The sequence below is a fragment of the Hemicordylus capensis genome, chromosome 11, assembly GCF_027244095.1.
Source record: "Hemicordylus capensis ecotype Gifberg chromosome 11, rHemCap1.1.pri, whole genome shotgun sequence".
Taxonomy (NCBI): Eukaryota; Metazoa; Chordata; class Lepidosauria; order Squamata; family Cordylidae; genus Hemicordylus; species Hemicordylus capensis.
This window is the reverse complement of record NC_069667.1, coordinates 2,595,293-2,611,666: the sequence shown is the minus strand read 5'-3', so window position 1 is coordinate 2,611,666 and position 16,374 is coordinate 2,595,293. Positions and strand designations below refer to the sequence as shown.

The 16,374-nt window shown below is 50.6% G+C and overlaps 1 protein-coding gene across 4 annotated transcripts; it reads right to left on the bottom strand.

Annotated features, from left to right (window-relative positions):
* Positions 1–1,999: 1,999 nt before the first annotated feature.
* Positions 2,000–14,533, bottom strand: LOC128335292 (uncharacterized). Of its 4 annotated transcripts, XM_053273303.1 has the most exons (8): positions 13,672–13,804; positions 12,157–12,249; positions 10,110–10,217; positions 6,454–6,516; positions 5,952–6,062; positions 5,337–5,399; positions 3,470–3,519; positions 2,000–2,842 (listed from the first exon to the last, which is right to left on the bottom strand). In XM_053273303.1, exons 1-8 carry the CDS (start codon positions 13,768–13,770, stop codon positions 2,815–2,817), a joined length of 615 nt encoding a protein of 204 aa, XP_053129278.1. In that variant the 5' UTR covers positions 13,771–13,804; the 3' UTR covers positions 2,000–2,814. The 4 variants fall into 4 exon arrangements, with proteins under 4 accessions (XP_053129278.1, XP_053129280.1, XP_053129277.1 ...); XM_053273305.1 differs by lacking the exons at positions 2,000–2,842; positions 3,470–3,519; positions 5,337–5,399 and adding an exon at positions 9,258–9,393 and having other exon boundaries at positions 5,802–6,062; XM_053273302.1 differs by lacking the exons at positions 2,000–2,842; positions 3,470–3,519; positions 5,337–5,399; positions 5,952–6,062; positions 13,672–13,804 and adding an exon at positions 14,402–14,533 and having other exon boundaries at positions 6,399–9,393.
* Positions 14,534–16,374: the final 1,841 nt, after the last annotated feature.

Below are 16,374 nucleotides of genomic sequence, written 5' to 3'. Positions count from 1 at the left end.
AAAGCTAAAAACTGAGAACAAAAAACTAAAAAACCTACTAGATAGAAGCAGCCGATAAAACATTTTAAAACCTCTATTTAAAAATGTGTTCTTAATTATTTTTTTAAAAAAAACACTGAGAGAGGGAGCATGGCGAAGCTCTTCAGGGAGAGTGTTCCAGAGCTGAGCGGCCACAACCCAAAACGCCCTGTCTCTAGTCCTGGCCATGAGCAGGGCCTGAGATGACGAGCGGAAGAACCTAAAAAAATCTACCACAGAACCCGTGAACTATGAGAAAGGCAATAAATACAGAAGGCCCTGGCTGGAGGGTGGGGTTTATCTAGAGCATTGATGGTCTCTGTTTTAATAGGAAAGAGTTTTTATGTCTTGTGATACTTAGGGTATCGCTCTTCACAATATGTGTTGAGGGGGTGTTACTTTGGGAGAGGCCCTTCCAATTAAGGTGATCCTTGGAAAAGGGTGATATGGTGGTGGGAGTTGGATGTGTCAGGTGAGAGGAAAGCATGCTGGCTATATCAAAGCCATCACAGCCTCCGGTCCTTCTCTCCTCCAAGGAGACCCCAGTCACTCTCCCAGTCCACCTTGCCTGAAGCCGGTGCTATTAAATGCCAGGTTGATAAATGCAAAGCCCACCCAGGAGGTTATCCTGGATGAGCACTCTGGCCTGCTGTGCATTTCGGAGACCTGGTTGGATGGGGGGTGGGGAGATATAAAACTCTCCCAGCTGCGCCCACTAGGTTTCTGGGTGCAGCAGCATCCAAGGCGGGATGAGCAGGGAAGTGGGGTTGCCCTGGTTCATCAGGAAACCCTCTCCGTCACCAGATGCACTGCCCGCCGTTCTGACCAGTTCGAGTGCCTGCATGCAGTGCTGGGATCGCGGGACAAAGTTGGGTTTCTGTTGGGATACTGCCCACCCTGCTGTCTAACAGTCTCCCTGCCTGGGCTGGTCTTGGGTGTGACACTGAGGACCCCGAGGCTGTTAGACTTGGGGGACTTGAACGTCCATCCTGAGGCCAACTTGTGAACTTGCATGTGCGCAATGAATGCAGGCCAGTGTTTAACCTAGACCCAAGCCACAGACGCTTCTCCTGTGCAGAGATCTCAGGGAGGTTTCTCCTGCTGAATCTGGACAAAACAACCTGCCAGATGCCTGAGCCTGACTCTCTGCCAAAGACTGGGTGCTTGAATTTTGGGTCTTTGTTTTGCCGGTCCAAAGAGAAGAGAGGAAGAAAAGCATCTGATGCCAGAGTGCTCCGGTGTGGGTGAACCAGGGGCAAAGTGCTAAAAACCTGTTCGGCATTTCCCAACGGCAGCCAGTGTGGAAGAAAGCTCCCCCCATTCTAACCCAGATGGGCTTCATCATGTCAGTCCTTCCGGAGAATGTTTTTTATGGCCCTGTGCTTTACCTTGAGCGACATACCATACTATGAAGCCTCAAAAGAGACACATACTGGAGGAAAATGTTTTTAGTAACGGATTTTCTTCAAGAACAACAATACCTTATTAATACTAAGAGTAATAATAAATAAATAATGAAATATATTGAGAGAAACAAGTGTATAAAATCAGGGCACAAAGATGTCCTTAGAAATTAAGTAGGCTTCACCTCGATATTAGCATAGGAACCAATTCAGTTTCTTCACATTTGGCTTCATGCCCACAAAGACCACCTTCAAGGACTTTGATGAACCTGCTCAAACTGATCCTTTCTGTGCTAGTAAACCAGGTTTCTTTTTGAAAAGACTTATACAGGTACTATTAAAAGTGTGGATGGTCAACAAGGATGAAGACATAGAAGCAAGTCCTTTGGAACTACTTGCTGCTTTAAATATGGTGAACCAATGGCAGCGGAAGGCGATTTCACAGTGGTCAGGTCAAATGCAGTTCCAGTATAGCAACAGCATATCAATCCAAGTAGGAGTAGACGTAAATCAAGAAACAAATAGTAGGTTGTCCCCAGACCCCAGCCCAAGAAGACACATAGACTTTTTATGGGTGAAAGGGCCACAATTTTATTAAAGAAACAACAGATATGGCGGACTGGAATGCCAGGTGATTAATCACCCTTAGAGAACAGTGCGGGCCCCTAGGCTCAGGCTAGGACTCTAACGTCCTACCCATCGCCTCACTGGGCGACACACACCCTGGCTCAGGAAACAGGCAGGTACGCCCCGCCTAATTCTTTCAAAGCCAACCGCCCCCTTTAGAAGAGGGGATCTGGATACTTCAAGGTCTTCACCCACCCCGGACCGCACAGCCCAAAGGTTGGTGAAGTCCTGAAGCAGGTTTCATGGCAATCCATTCTCCCCGTGGCCACAAAGGAGCCACAAAGGAGCAATTGACCAATCAACCTTGAAATATCCAAGGGTGCTCACCGATATTCTAACCCTCAACTTACCCCTCAGCCCGCACTGTTACTGCCATTGTGACCGGCCTAACTCTAACTAAACGCCTGAGTACAGAACGGAGTAGGCGAAAAAAACCCCAACAGTGGCCAATGCGTTGAGAGCAAAAAATTCCTACTCGGCCCCCGCGGGCGACCAGCCGCTAGACCCGCTCTGCATCAGGGAAGGGAGGGAGGGGATTGCCAAGGCAAAACTGAAGAGCTTGGGGCGTGGATCGGCCGATTACGGCCGAGACCACGCCCCCAATTTCAAGGGAGCCAATCGGCCCACTTCTTGGGCCTCGTGCGGGGCAGGGCTGGGACAAACTCCCTCCCCTCCGCACGAGGCCAAGGGGAGGGGGATTTTGTACAAGTTGACTTGGATATATAACAACAAGAAGTAGATGTAATACCATGAAGTACAAATGTCACTAGGGCCAGATTCTCCTCCGTTTGATCCTGCAAAAGAGAGAGGAGGAAAGGAATCAGGAATGCACCGATCCCAGCCCCATGGCTTTCAGGCCCGGCCTCAGGCCTAGTTCCCACATCTCCGTGGAGCTGACCAACCTGTACCCCTTCCCACGGCGCAGGTTGGGCACTGCTCAGGTGAACAAATGCTCCCCCATCCAAGAATGTTTCTCCCTTGTGGACAAAAGGTGGACCAGGGAGAGGCCACGCCAGAACCCCAGGCCAGAAAGGGAGACTCGTCCTGATTCCGGAGGGCACGAACCACCTTGATGCATCGCAGAGGACCCCACCAGAGATTTCTGCCCCGGGCCAAGTTATTTTTGTTGCCTGTGACCCTGCAGAGCTGCTGCTAGTCATTGATGCCAGTCCTGGTCTGGGAGGACCAAAGCTCTGGCTGTGCTTCAAATCCCCCAACCCACCCTGGCCTTCCTTTCGAGGTGGAGATTTACACACCAGGAAAGCTCTCATGGGAAGCACAGCCAAGGTCCAAAGAGTTGCTTCCAGAGGAGGTGAGTGTGGCGGAAGAGCTGAAGGCAGCACACAACACACTTCTTGGAGGACTCTCCCCTGATCTCCTTGGAACGTACCCGGCCTCTCCTGCGCTTCAAACAAAGTTACCTTGGGCCTTCTCCTGGATCATATGGCCTTTTCCTCTTCCTGCTCTTCTTCTAAAGGTAGAAAAGAGAGAGAGATGAGGATGTCATCCCAGACAAAGGATTCATGAGTGAGGATGAGTTTTAATGGCTGCACAAGGAGGAGGTCTTCCCTGACCCTGCCCTTTTTCAGAGGAGATCCTTCAGGAAAGACATGCTATCCTGTCTTGCCTCTTGTTTCCCACCCTGGCCATCTGCTGCCTCTGGGAAGCCCCCAGGCCAGAGGTGAAGGCCTGCCCCCTCTCCTGCCACGGCTCCCCTGCAACTGCTACTCAGGGGCATCCTGTCTCTGAGCCTGGAGGTGGTCTACAGCCATCCAGACTAGTGGCCATGGATAGGCCTGTCCTCTGTGAAATGGCCAGAGTCCCCTTTTAAGCCCTCCAAGCTGGTGGCCAGCACCACATCCCGTGGCAGAGAATTCCCTAGATTCATGATACACTGTGTCCAAAAGGACTCCCTTCTGCTGGTCCTGAATGACTTGGCAATCATTTTCATGAGATGGCCACTGGTTCCAGTCTTATGGGAGGGGAAGAAATTCTTCTCACTCTCCACCTTCTAGACACCAGGCATCATTTGATAAACCTCGATCATGGCTCCCCTTCGTTGCCTTCTCCCCTCAACTAAAAAGCCCCAGATGTGGAAACTGAGCCTCCTAAGGGAGGTGCTCCAGCCCCCTGATCCTCTCGGTTTCCTCTTCTGAACCTTTCATACCTCCAGAATGTCCTCTGAGAGATATGGTGACCAGAACTGTACAGAGTATGACTCCAAATGTAGCTGTCTCAAGGGGTGATCATATTAGCAGCTCTGTTCTCAGTCCCCTTCCTGGTGATCCTTTGCATGGAAATTGTCCTTTTCACAGCTGCTACACACCGAGGCGACACTTCCCAAGAGGCGCTTCCTCCACACTTACTCCCTGGTCTTCACCAAGGCATGCAGACTTTGAAAATGGAGCAATCTGCACTTGTGCTTGGAAGGTGCTGCTGTCCTCTTCCAAGGGGGCAAGATGTCCCCGAGGCGCCCACCAGACCAGCTCTCACCTCCTCCCTACTTTCCAGAGTACCAAGGCCCTACTGGGGCCTGCCTTAGACAACCCACATGATTCAGCAAAGAGGCAGAGCGCAGGGAAAAGCTTGTCCCAGAGAACTTTTTTTAAAAATGTTGTGGTGGGGTCGAGGCCACAGGTAAGGCAGACCTGTTGGTTTGGGGGAGACTGGTGGAATAAAAGAGCCATTAGTCAACCAAGACAGAGACTAGAAGTTTGGGCACTGTAAGATATTCCCCTCCGGGGATGGTGCTGCTCTGGGAAGAGCATCTAGATTCCAAGTTCCTTCCCTGGTATCTCCAAGGCAGGGCTGAGAAAGATTCCTGCCTGCAACCTTGGAGAAGTTGCTGGAAGTCTGTGTAGACAATTCTGAGCAAGATGGACCAATGGCCTGACTCAGTATATGGCAGCTTCCTATGTTCCTAGTCTGTTATATACATGAAATCAATCATCATCATCACTGCAACAGCACTTGAAACCCAGAAACAGAAGCAACCAGAGATCCCCTACATGTATGGAAATTGAAGAGGAAGGCAAGATGAAGTTTGAAGCTAAGCCAGATCTTGCAGTACAGAATGGGAAGATAGAGAGGCATTGAAAATGTTTGAGAGATAAATAAGTGTCTCCAATACTGGTTGAGAAATAGGGGGCTATACTTCAAACATGTGGGCAGATGGGGTATGTGACATTTCTTTTGAGAGAGAAAGAGGGAGGGAGGGAGGGAGAGATGCCAAATTCTGCCCCAAAGAACTAGAGTGCCCAGGATTCCCTGAAAAGGGAGGTTGCTTACCACAAAGTAGGGTCGGGTTGGGTCGGTCTTGCTGGTGGACAGGGCTGGAGTTTCCAGTGGAGGCTGGTTTCAAGATTCACCAATCAAGGGCACAGTACAGAAGGAAATACAAAAACAAGGTGATATTCTCAGAGATTTGGCAGAATTTGAAAGATTCATAACTCAAAGGCTGAGCACTTCTTGGGTCTCATATACAAGCTGGAGATACGTTCTCCTGGATGGATTCAAGGGCAGGAAGAAAGGTGTGAAGAGGGTCTACTGGGATCTACCAGGCAGCCGTGAGCTTCCCAGGCCATGGTGGAACATGAGGATGGCCACGTTGGCTTGGAAAAGGAGAAGCTGCTAGTACTCTACCCAGTCTAGGCTCACCCGTGCTGGAGGGGCAGTGCTTCCCACAGGGTGGAGGTGGTGCTTTTGTGCTGGGACTGGGAGAGTATGGAGGGGGGCCCCAATCTCCTCCTGCCCATGCCCAGTTCCAACGGCACCCAGGCCAAGATCCCCTGAGTTCTGCCTTAGCCAAGCCATACAATTCAGCAAAGGGGCTGAGCGCAGGGAAAAACTTGCCCCATTGCTCTTGGTTCTCAGTGGGGGTCTGTGTATTTCTGATTTCCTCACCTCAGCCAGCTTGCGGAAGTGCCTCAGGACTTTTTCTCGGCCCACCTGCTGCAAGAGCACTGCTCTTCGGTTAGGGCCACAGGACAGATTGGGGTGGTTAGGGTCTGTCTCCTGGTGGAACAAAAGAGCCATTTGCCAGCCAAGTCAGGGTCAGGTTGACACATGTAATTCTTCGTTGTTGTTCTCATCATCATCATCTCCACCACCACCACTGGAACAACCCTTGAAACCCAGAAAGTGAAGCAACTAGAGATCTCTACATGTATGGGAAGTGAAGAGGAAGGCAAGATGAAGGTTCAAGCTAACCCAGATCTTGCAGTACAGAATGAGAAGATAAAGAAGCATTGGAAACGTGAGAGTGATAGAAAAGTGTCCCCAATACTGCTGGAGAAATAGGGGGATATATGAGAGAGAGAGAGAGAGAGAGAGAGAGAGAGAGATGCCAAACTCCACCCCACAGAACTAGAGTGCTCAGGATTCCCTGGAAAGGGAGGGTGCTTACCACAAAGTAGGGTCGGGTCCGTTCGTCCTTGGTGGTGGACAGGGCTGGAGTTTGCAGTGGAGGCTGGTTTCAAGATTCACCAATCAAGAGCATAGCACAGAAGGAAATACAAAAGCAAGGTGGTATTCTCAGAGATGTGGCAGAATTTGAGAGATTTATAACTCAAATGCCGATCACTTCTTGGGTCTTATATACAAGCTGTTAGTGAAGTTTGGCTGAGTAGGGTGAAACCTGCGGAGTCTGTGCCTGCCTCCCACGGGTGTCTCCTCCTCTTCTCTGAGGATGTTGATGATTCCTACGTGACTGGGGCTTGGGACTGGCTGAGAGCTTGTCTGACCCAGTTGATGGCCATGAGAACAGCTCTCTTGAGTGTGTTCTCTATTGAAGCTCTGCTGGTCCTCCCCAGCTCCGCTATGTTAGGAACGGCATCATTTCCCTAACACTACCTCCATGGCTTGCAGTATTCTGTGGGATGAGCTGCTTTGTCTGCACCATTCTTCGGTGGAGTTTTTTGCAAATACCCATGGTGAGAAGGTTAATGACAACAGATCAAGTAGTGGCCAACGCAATCCTGCCTTTCCGCACTTTGTGTCAAAGACATCAAGAAAAGAACACAGACCCACTTCTGAAATCTCAGCTCCATCATGGGAATACTCAACGTTCTCTCAGGACTGCTGTTTTCACAGTCCAAATCACAGACTGAATGGTACAGGAATCCTGTTCTCCTTGGGGGGTTGTGCATGTTTTTGCTGTTCCCCAACTAGCGTGTGAGTTGGGGGCTGGGTCGTCGGAGGGGAGGGTCCCGTGGGAGGCGGGCACAGGCTGTAAAGGCATTTCCTCCGATCTGGGTAATTTGCTGGCTGAGTGTGCTGGGTAGCATGGCCCTGCCAGAGTCTGTGCCCACCTCCCCCGGGTTCATTTCCCTCTTCTCAGATCCAGTTTGTGATGCATACGTGACTCCATAGTGGGAGGGCACACAGCTCCTGAGACTGGCTGGAAGCTTGTCCTACCAAGCTAATGGCCATGATGAGAACAGCTCTGTAGTGTGTTGTCTATTGAACCTTCACAGACACCACACAAGGGTTGGTTTTTGGAAGAGGGCTCTCAAGACAGGCCTGCAGCAGGATTCCTCCTCCCCGAGGGAGGAGTGGAGGGGAAATCTGGAGGCTGCACAATACTTAAGGCTGTACCGTTAACTCACTGCATGACTGCAGACACCACCCTATTAGCCTATCCATTTTATCTTCAAGAGAGATTTTGCAAGTGTGCCCTGAAAGGATCACAGCTGCCAGTTTGGACAAGCATATTCACCAATGCATGGACGATCATGTAGCCATACTATGAAATGACTTGGTGAATTTTCTTTTCCAAGTCTATAAGTCATGTTTCCCCCCAAACTATTTGTGTAATGTCTTGAAAGGAGAGATCTGTCTTGTTCACAAAGTATGAATTGCTACATGGCCTGCAGTGGCAATGCTAACAAAAGAAAAGATTCAACCACATGAAGTCTGTGGGGTAGACAAGCTCTGATAGCATTATGTATTACATAATTAGGATTACGTATTAGGATGAAAGTAGGCATTGGATGCCAATGAAAACAGAAACATGCTCTGTACTGACAGACCCCATCGCTGGCCTCGGATTGAGGAGTACCTCAACCTGAAAAGGCTTCCACTGAGGGGGGATATTTGGACCACCTGATGCTACAGGGACAATGCCAGATGTGGTAGTGACTCTCTCCATAGCATCCTTCTGTTGCTTTTCTTTCTGTGCCCTGACAGTGATGATGCCCAGCAGTGGGAGGAGCAGGAGCAGGAGCAGAAAAAAGATATCTTCTGAGCAACTGTGCCAATCTAGCCCTGTTCCTGACTCAGAGGAAGGAGGTCCCCACAGCTCAGACCCAGATGCCGCCACTCTACCAGAACCCCCTTGCACAAGTGCAATGGGGGAAAGATCTAGTACTCTCTACATGGCCCAAGAATGCTATCGACCCCTCGGTTCCAACCCCCATTCATCTTCTATAGGAGACTTAAGCCTTGCATAAAATGCATATGGATAGGTGTTGACATGAGATGTTCAGATTCCTTAGGTGATGCTCACTCCCATGGCAAGATCTACCCAGTCTTGGGGCGAACTGAGGCTCTTGGATCTGAGGCAGAAAGGTTCAGCACAGGCTCAGTACCCCGAGGACCAAAAATGCATTTCCGCAGATGGTGGCTGACATCCAGAACCACAGAGTGCTACTAGAATGATGCTGAACAATCAACTTTGGAGAAGCCGCTGCCACTCTGTGTAGACAATACTGAGCTAGATGGACCAATGGTATACTGCCACTCAGTATATGGCAAAACTGTTGTGCTAGCCAGCCAGAGATCGAAGCCTGCAGTGGACTTGTCAACACTGCTGAAGCAAGGTCTACCCTGCTCTGGTTTTTCCCTCCAGTGCAACTGTCCCTGCCCAGAGCTATCCAAGGTCCTGATCTGCCTGCTAGAATCTTGCTCAGCTGCCTGTTCTTCAGTGGCACTCCCCATCACCCCAATGTGTCAGTCTAGCTCCAATCCTAGCAAATTGTTTCTTGGGCCTGTGTGCAGCTTTGGCTGTGATGCACAGCAGTGTGAAGCCCCCCAGGGTGAAAAGGAGAGGTGGGATTCTTTTCTGATTAACTGCCCTGTCCCATAAAAAGTCCCCATAGTTTAGACCCCGATAGCCCCACTTTACCGGTCCCCCTGGCACCAGTGGAGTGGGTGGCAGATTTAGCACTCCCACCCTAGCCTGAGGATGCGGGCCATCCCTTGGGTTGTTACCCCCATTCCTCTTCTGTAGGGAATGCATAAAACGTGCCAGCATAGGTCTCATCATGCCACAGAGAAATTCTTGTAGCCAGCGCTCATGCTCCGGGAGAAATCCACCCAGTCCTAGAGCGAGCCAAAGATCTTGGACCTGCAACAGAAAGGTTCAGCACAGGCTCAGTACCCGGAGGGATGAAGATGCATGATCTCAGGCTGTGGCTGCCATCCGGAGCAGCAGCAGAGCGCTGCAGGAAAGATGCTGCACAAACGCAAAACTGTTGTGCTATACAGCCACCCTAACTAGCCAGCAAGTCGTCTAAGCCTGCCGTGGGCTTGTCCACATTGCTGAGGCAACCTCTACCCTGTTCTGGTCTCTCCATCTGGTTCAATGGTCCCTGCCTGGAGCAACCCAAGGTCCTGATCTCCCTGCCATAATTTGCTCCCCCTCGGAGCTTCCTGAGGCAGTCAGGAAGCATCTTTTGTGTACGGCCCCATTGACCCCCATGTGCCTGTCTAGCCCTGACCCACCAGGGGGTGCTTGTGTGTGCTCTCTTAAGGGAGAAGGAATCCCCTTGAGCCCCTGTGCCATCTTGACTTTGTGTCAACTTCTAAAAGAAATCAAGAAAAGGACACAGACCCACTTCTGAAATCTCAGCTAAGTCACAGCAATGATCATGGGACTACTGCACTGACCGTCCCTAGATCTGGCCTAAGGCAGAGGATCACCTCAGCCTGGAAAGGCTTCCAGGGCCGGAGGACATTCAAACCAACTGATGCTAGACGGACAGTGCCAGATGCAGCCCCCCTCCCTCGGGTTCCGGCCCCCCTTCATCTTCTGTATGGAAGGTAAGATTTCATAGAACGTACGCTGAGAGGTCTCCTCATGTGATGGGCAGGTTTTTCTTTTCGCCATTGTCCACATTTAAAGTAACAGTCACCCTGTGACAGACACTCAGTAAGCCAAGGCTGTTCCACCTGCAAGAGAAAGGTTCGGCACAGGCTCGGTACCTGGAGAGCTGGAAATGGATTTCCTCAGATGGTGGCTGACATTCAGAGCAGCAGGAGAGCACTGCTGGAAAGACGCGGCACAAGGGCACAACTGTTGTGCTAGCCGGCCACTCAAACTAGCCAGCAAGAGATGGAAGCCTGCAGTTGGCTTCTTGACATTGCTGAAGCAACGTCTACCCTGCTCCGGTGTCCCCCACCAGTTGGACTGTTCCTGTCCGGAGCTATCCAAGGTCCTGATCTTCCTGCCCAAATCTTGCTCCCCTCAGAGCTGCCTGAAGCAGTGTTCTTCAGCAGCAGGCCTCCTTCACCTTATATGATTGTCTAGCCCTAACCCTGACAAATTATTTGCTGGGCCTGTGCGCAGCTTCAGCCCAAGCCAAAAGCTCTGCACAGTCCCCCTGGCCCCATATGTGTGGATGACCATACCCACTGTGCAGTGCTGCCATCTGCACAGGCCGGAGTGTTTATATGTGTGTGTGTGTGCTCCCCCAAGGAAAAAGGAACCCCCTTGAGCCCCTGTTCCAAGTTGGCAGGCATGCTGGAACTTCAGCCTTCCCAGAGAGCTCTTCCAAGAGGGCTCCATCTCTCTGAAAGGGCTCTGCCAGCACTGAGAAAAGAGCAGGGCCATGCCGAGGTCAGCACAGTGGGGAATGGCTCTCAGGCTGAAGGGTTTCTGCCCCAATGGCCCCTGCTTGGAACAGAGTCAAGGTCACTGCTCTGAGGTCTGGATTCCTCCTGATACTCTGAAGGCATTTCCTACAACTTTGCTCCTATGCTCCGGGAAAGTACTGGGTAGGCTGACACTGTCAGAGTCTGCACACGCCTCCCATGCATTCCTTCCCTCTTCTCTGATGAGGTTTTTGACTGGTATGTGATTGGCGCTTGGGAGGGTGCAGAGCTCCTGAAAGAGGCTGGGAGCTTGTCCCACCAACTAATAGCCATGAGGACAGCTCTGTGGTGTGTTATCCATTGAAACTTCACAAGGTGCACACAAGTGTTGGCTTCTTGAATAGGGCCCTTAACACAGGCCTGCAGCAGCATCTGGGGGCTGAGCTATACTTCAAGGTGCACCCTTTACTCACAGTGCCTGCATACACTACCCCACCAGCTGACCCATTTGATCACGATTTGGAAAGACTGCCCTGAAAGGATCACAAGTGCCGACTTAGAAAAGAATACTGACCAATGCATTGATTAGAGCTGAAGAGAACATTCTGGAGAATTATCTTATCCCATCTATTAAATGCATGGGTGAATATTTGATCAACCTATCCATCATGTTCTTTCCCAAGCTATTTCTGTAATATCTTGAAAAGAGAGACCTGTCTTACTCAGAGTGTATTAATTGCTCCATGACCTGCAGTGGCAATGCTTACACAACCAAACAAAAACTTTGCTTGGGCCGTGAAGATTGATGCAACCGAAGTCTGTGGGGTAAACAAGCTCTTATCACAAGCCTTACACCAGAGTCTGCAAGTAGGCATGGGATGAGCCCAAGGAGCAGAGACATGCTTTCTACGGATGGACCCCATCGCTGGCCTAAGACGAGGAGTACTTCAGCTTGGAGAGTCTTCCACTGAGGGGGTCTATTTGGACCAACTGATGCAAGATGGACAGTGCCAGATGTGTCAATGGCTCTCTCCACAGCATCCTTCTGTTGCTTTCCTTGCTGTGCCCTGTCACAGCTGTGATGCCCAGAAGTGGGGGGGGGGAGAGGAGGAATAGCTTCCAAGTAACTGCCCTCCTATCCCTGACTCAGTTAGGAAGTCCCCAAACCTCAGTAACTGACAGCCCCACTTCAGAGGATCTTCCATCCCTCCATGGCCCAAGGATGCGGCCAACCCCCCCATGGGTTCTGACCCCCATTCTTCTGCTGGAGGGAATGTGAAGCTTGCATAAAACTTACGTAAACAGGTCCTGGCATCCGATGTTCAGTTTTTTTAGAGGGATGCTTACGTAGACGCTGATGGTCCACCCGGACACGCCGATGCTTTCGGACCTGAAACAGAAAGGTTCAGAACAGGCTCGGAACACAGAGGACGCAACATGCATTTCCTCAGATGGTGGCTGCCATGCAGAGCAGCAGCAAAGCCTTCCTGGAAGGATGCTGCACAACCACCCTAACTAGCCGACAAGAGATCAAGGCCTGCAGTGGGGTTGTCAACATGGCTGGAGCAACACCACTCCTGCTCTGGTGTCCCCTCCTGTTCAACCATCCCTGCCTGGAGATCTCCAAGGTCCTGACCTGCCTGAGGCCGTGTTCTTCAGGTCCTCGCTGGATGCCATGCCCTCCCCTCTACTGTATCAGAAGGCAGGGACAGAAAGGCCCCCACCGCCAAGAGGGGATGCCCCTGCGACAGGAGTCAGGTGAGAACCAGGGAGCCCGTCCTCCTCTTCGAGCCCTTCTAGAGAGACTGCAGGAGGGTGGAGTGGGCTGGGGAAAGAAGAGAAAGGCAACCCCACCTTCCTCTCCCTGTCTTTGCCACATCAGAAGTTGCAGGACACATGTAACGTTGTGTAGCAGGTGAACAGGAGAGACAAGTACAAGAACCAAGGCTTTCCTTTCAAAGGGACATTGTGACAAAGACATCCATGCAGCCCTTAGTAAGGTGTCCGTCTTGACCGTGGATTGGGGAGTCCCCAGTTCCAATCCCCGTTCAGCCATGAAACTCACTGGGTGTTTGTGAGGATAACCATAAGCATGTACACCACACCAGACCCCGCAGAGGAGGAGTGGGATAGACATGTCCAAATGCTTGACTAAAATGATCCAATTGCATGCAGAATGGCATGGGACTACAATCTGCGGCTATGGCTAAATGCAGGGTTGTCAAACAAAGCAGTCCCAAACAGAACACAAGGAATGGCTAGGCACTTTGGTTTTTAAAACAGAAAGAGGTGGATCAAAAGCAAAAGCTAAAACAAAAAGTGAACCAAGAAGCCTCAAGAACAGTTCATTGTCTCTCTTTTTTAAAAAGAGAAATGTTATTTACAAAGACAGAGGCAAGCAATATATTCTGACACTAGTTTCACTATTTAAAGACTTCTGAGGAAATTGGTTGAGAAAACCTTTGTTATCCATATGTCAGATGATAGTTTAGAAAGAGTGTATCAAAAGAGAGAGGACACCGGAAAAATGTTCTAGAGTAAAGCTTCAGAAGCACAAATGGTACCACAAAAAAGGGGTGCGCGCTTCTTTCTAGTGATGGAAACCCTCCAGGAGGCAGGGGACATGAACTGGAAAGCAGCAACATTAAAAGCCCGAAACCCCTGCAGAAATGGATACAAATTCTTTGATTTGCCATTGGCTGATGTCCAGCACGAAATGATTTTAGGAAAAGAACAAGTGAACAAAAAATTAGGAGAAACCTCTTTTGACCCACCACCCAGGGTTCACTTGGCAAAACGCCACCCTTCTTACTTGTCTCCTCCACCTTGAACCGCCCATTTTCTGGTAGATATAGATCAAGACAATGAGGCTTGTAATGGCCAAAGCCAAAACCCAGACGAAGAAGGCCATTTCGCTTCAGGTCAGCAAGCAGGCAGTTGGCCAACTGTCTTCTGGAACATCTTTTGCGTTTCTCCATCTCCATGGATGCCGGAACTCTCAGCTCAGTTCTATGGGGGGATGGGAGCCGGCCAGGCAGAGACAGCTGGGAGGGGAGAGATGCTAACTGATGGCAGCAGAGGCTGTGGACTGGGGTGCTGGAAGTGGGGTAGGAAAGGTACCCTTGGAAACTTGGGGTCTCCTAAGAAGAGGCATCATGGGAAAGAAAGAGTGACCACTCCAACATCTCTCATGGGTGGGGGGGGGGCCATTTGCATTTGATACAGTTGTGGAGCCCAAGGGTTGGGCCCCATCCTGTTTCACTTTTCTGCAACCTTGTAGAAGCCCAGAGGACCCACAGGCCTACCAGCTGCCCTCAGGGCACACTACTGCCATTCAGGGTGGCTTTTCTTAGCCATGCCCTGTGTCTTTAACAGCAGCCCCAACGGACACACCAGAAATTCAGGATGGTGATGCTTTCCCAGGTTAGGGGACAGGCCGCCATCAAAGAGGTGTCTGCTAAAAAGTGTTGAGAGCTAATGATGACCACACAAAATGCCCCAGTTGGTGCAATTTAATGAGGAGCTGGAAATGGAAAACTGACCCACTCTTGTAAGAAGAGAGATCCGCACACTGAGCAACCGCTTCCTCTATGCAGAAGCCACACATTGCTTCGCTCTGATTCCATTCCTCTCCTTGGACTGCTTTTCTGAAAAGAGAAGCTGGCTCATTCCCCGGGTCTGGTATTCTCTGGCCATCAGAGCACATGCAAGTCAGACCAGCAAGAATCTGCCTCTGCACCTGGGAAGAAGCTGCAAGGTGGCGTTGGTGAGCAGGGCACCTTCGGGCTGTGTTCATTTCTTCCCTGTTCATTTCCGCCTTACCATGGCCAGCTCTCCTGAGGCCACTTGGCAGAACCAAGCACTGCCCTTTTGCCCCCTTTCCCCATGCCGGACAAGCACGGAGAAAGTTTCTCTTTGGCCCTGAATGAATAGCCGTAAACACCACTTGGCATAAGCATCTGCGCGACACCTTGCACGGAACTCCTGGCCCCAGACATGAAGTGTACAAGCAGCACACTCTCGAGGGCAGACAAGAAACCGGCCAGTTTCTGAGCAGAGTTCAGGCCATCTCGTTTGGGCTCAAGCTCTACAAAGGCGGGAAATGGGAACCGGAGGCTGACGCTTTGACAGAACTGCCGCCACCACCTGATCAGTTGTGATGTTGTGCAACGCCAGCAATTGTGCTGCCCTGCAACTTGCCCTCCGTGCACCCACATTGCTCCTTGGTCTTGGAGGCCCAGGTGAAGATGAGGAAGATGGAGATGCTGGCCCCAGCCACGATGCCCCATGGTGTCCATGTGGGTGCATCCAGGCAAGAATCCACGAGGCGAGGGGTTCCCAACCTGTGGGACTCCAGACTGCAACTGTAGACTGCAAGTGAACTGCAACTCCCATCATCCCCAGCCACCATCAATTGAAGCTGGGGATAATGGGAGTTGTAGTCCAGCAACATCTGGAGTTTTATGGGTTGGGAACCCCTGCACTAGGCATTTGGTGGGTCAGCCTTCAAGCTTCATTGCAAGACAAAGGATCCCCACCTCTCTCTTTCTCAACGGACTTAATAAACTGGGAAAGAAAGTTTACTCAGAATACTGAGTCCCATCAGCGCTGCCCAGCTGGTTGCCTGTAAACTGCTCTTGGAGTCCATGAACATTCCGCTCCATGCAGTTCCATTGGGCAGTTTGGGGTGAATTGCCCCCTTTGGATTATTTTCCTTCACAGGTTTGTGAAACCAATTTATCTACTGGTAATTCTGAGTCCACCTTGCCCACAGGTGTTCTGGTTCTGCCTCCATAAGAGATTCCGTCTCTTTCAGAAATAGATCTGAGATGCTGTTCCTGAAACTCTATTTCTGTGTCCCACAGGGCTAATCAAAGCTTGAGGGGCAATTTTAGATCAAGAAAAGGGAACTCAGGAAAAGATCCAAGAGTCATTGCTTGGAAAGGGAAACTGCTGCCAGCCAGAGCTGGGCGGTGCTGGGTGAGACGGAATGTTGGTGTGTCTGCCACTCTCCCAGTTGGGGGAAATAGATATATTTGGCCTGATTGCAAATAGGTGACTTTTCCTTCTGTTTTGGCATGCACAGCACATGTAATGCTTCCATTGGCTAATACTCAACATAAATAAGTAGATGGCATGTTTACAGATGTGTATTTTCTTAGGCCCCTGATATCCTGCCCTTCCTTCAGGATGGTGTACACAGTTCTCCCTCCCCACATTTATTCTGACAACAGTCTTGTAAGGAGGGTGAGGGTGAGGATGAGGATGAGAGAGCGAGAGCGTACTGGCCGAAGATCACCCAGTGAGCGTTAGGGCTGCATAGAGAAAGATTTGCACCCAGGTCTCATCCAGCCCTCTAACTACCCCCCGCCCCACAGGCTCTCAGTTGTGTGGGGTATTGGCTGCAGGAAAACAAGGAGATGGAATTCCCTCATTTTAGCAGGGAAACAGGGTAGTGTGTTGGCTACATGTTGTTAAGATTGGCTGGCATAAACTTTTAAGCAGTTGAATCTTG

Excerpts from the sequence above, each read along its gene's own strand:
- LOC128335292 (XM_053273301.1), bottom strand. The coding sequence starts at position 13,770 with ATGGCCTTCTTCGTCTGGGTTTTGGCTTTGGCCATTACAAGCCTCATT. Across the intron at positions 12,250-13,671 it reads GTTCAAGGTGGAGGAGACAA|GTCCGAAAGCATCGGCGTGT; the intron begins GTAAGAAGGGTG and ends TTTCTGTTTCAG. Across the intron at positions 10,218-12,156 it reads GGATGCCAGGACCTGTTTAC|GTGGAACAGCCTTGGCTTAC; the intron begins GTAAGTTTTATG and ends TTTCTCTTGCAG.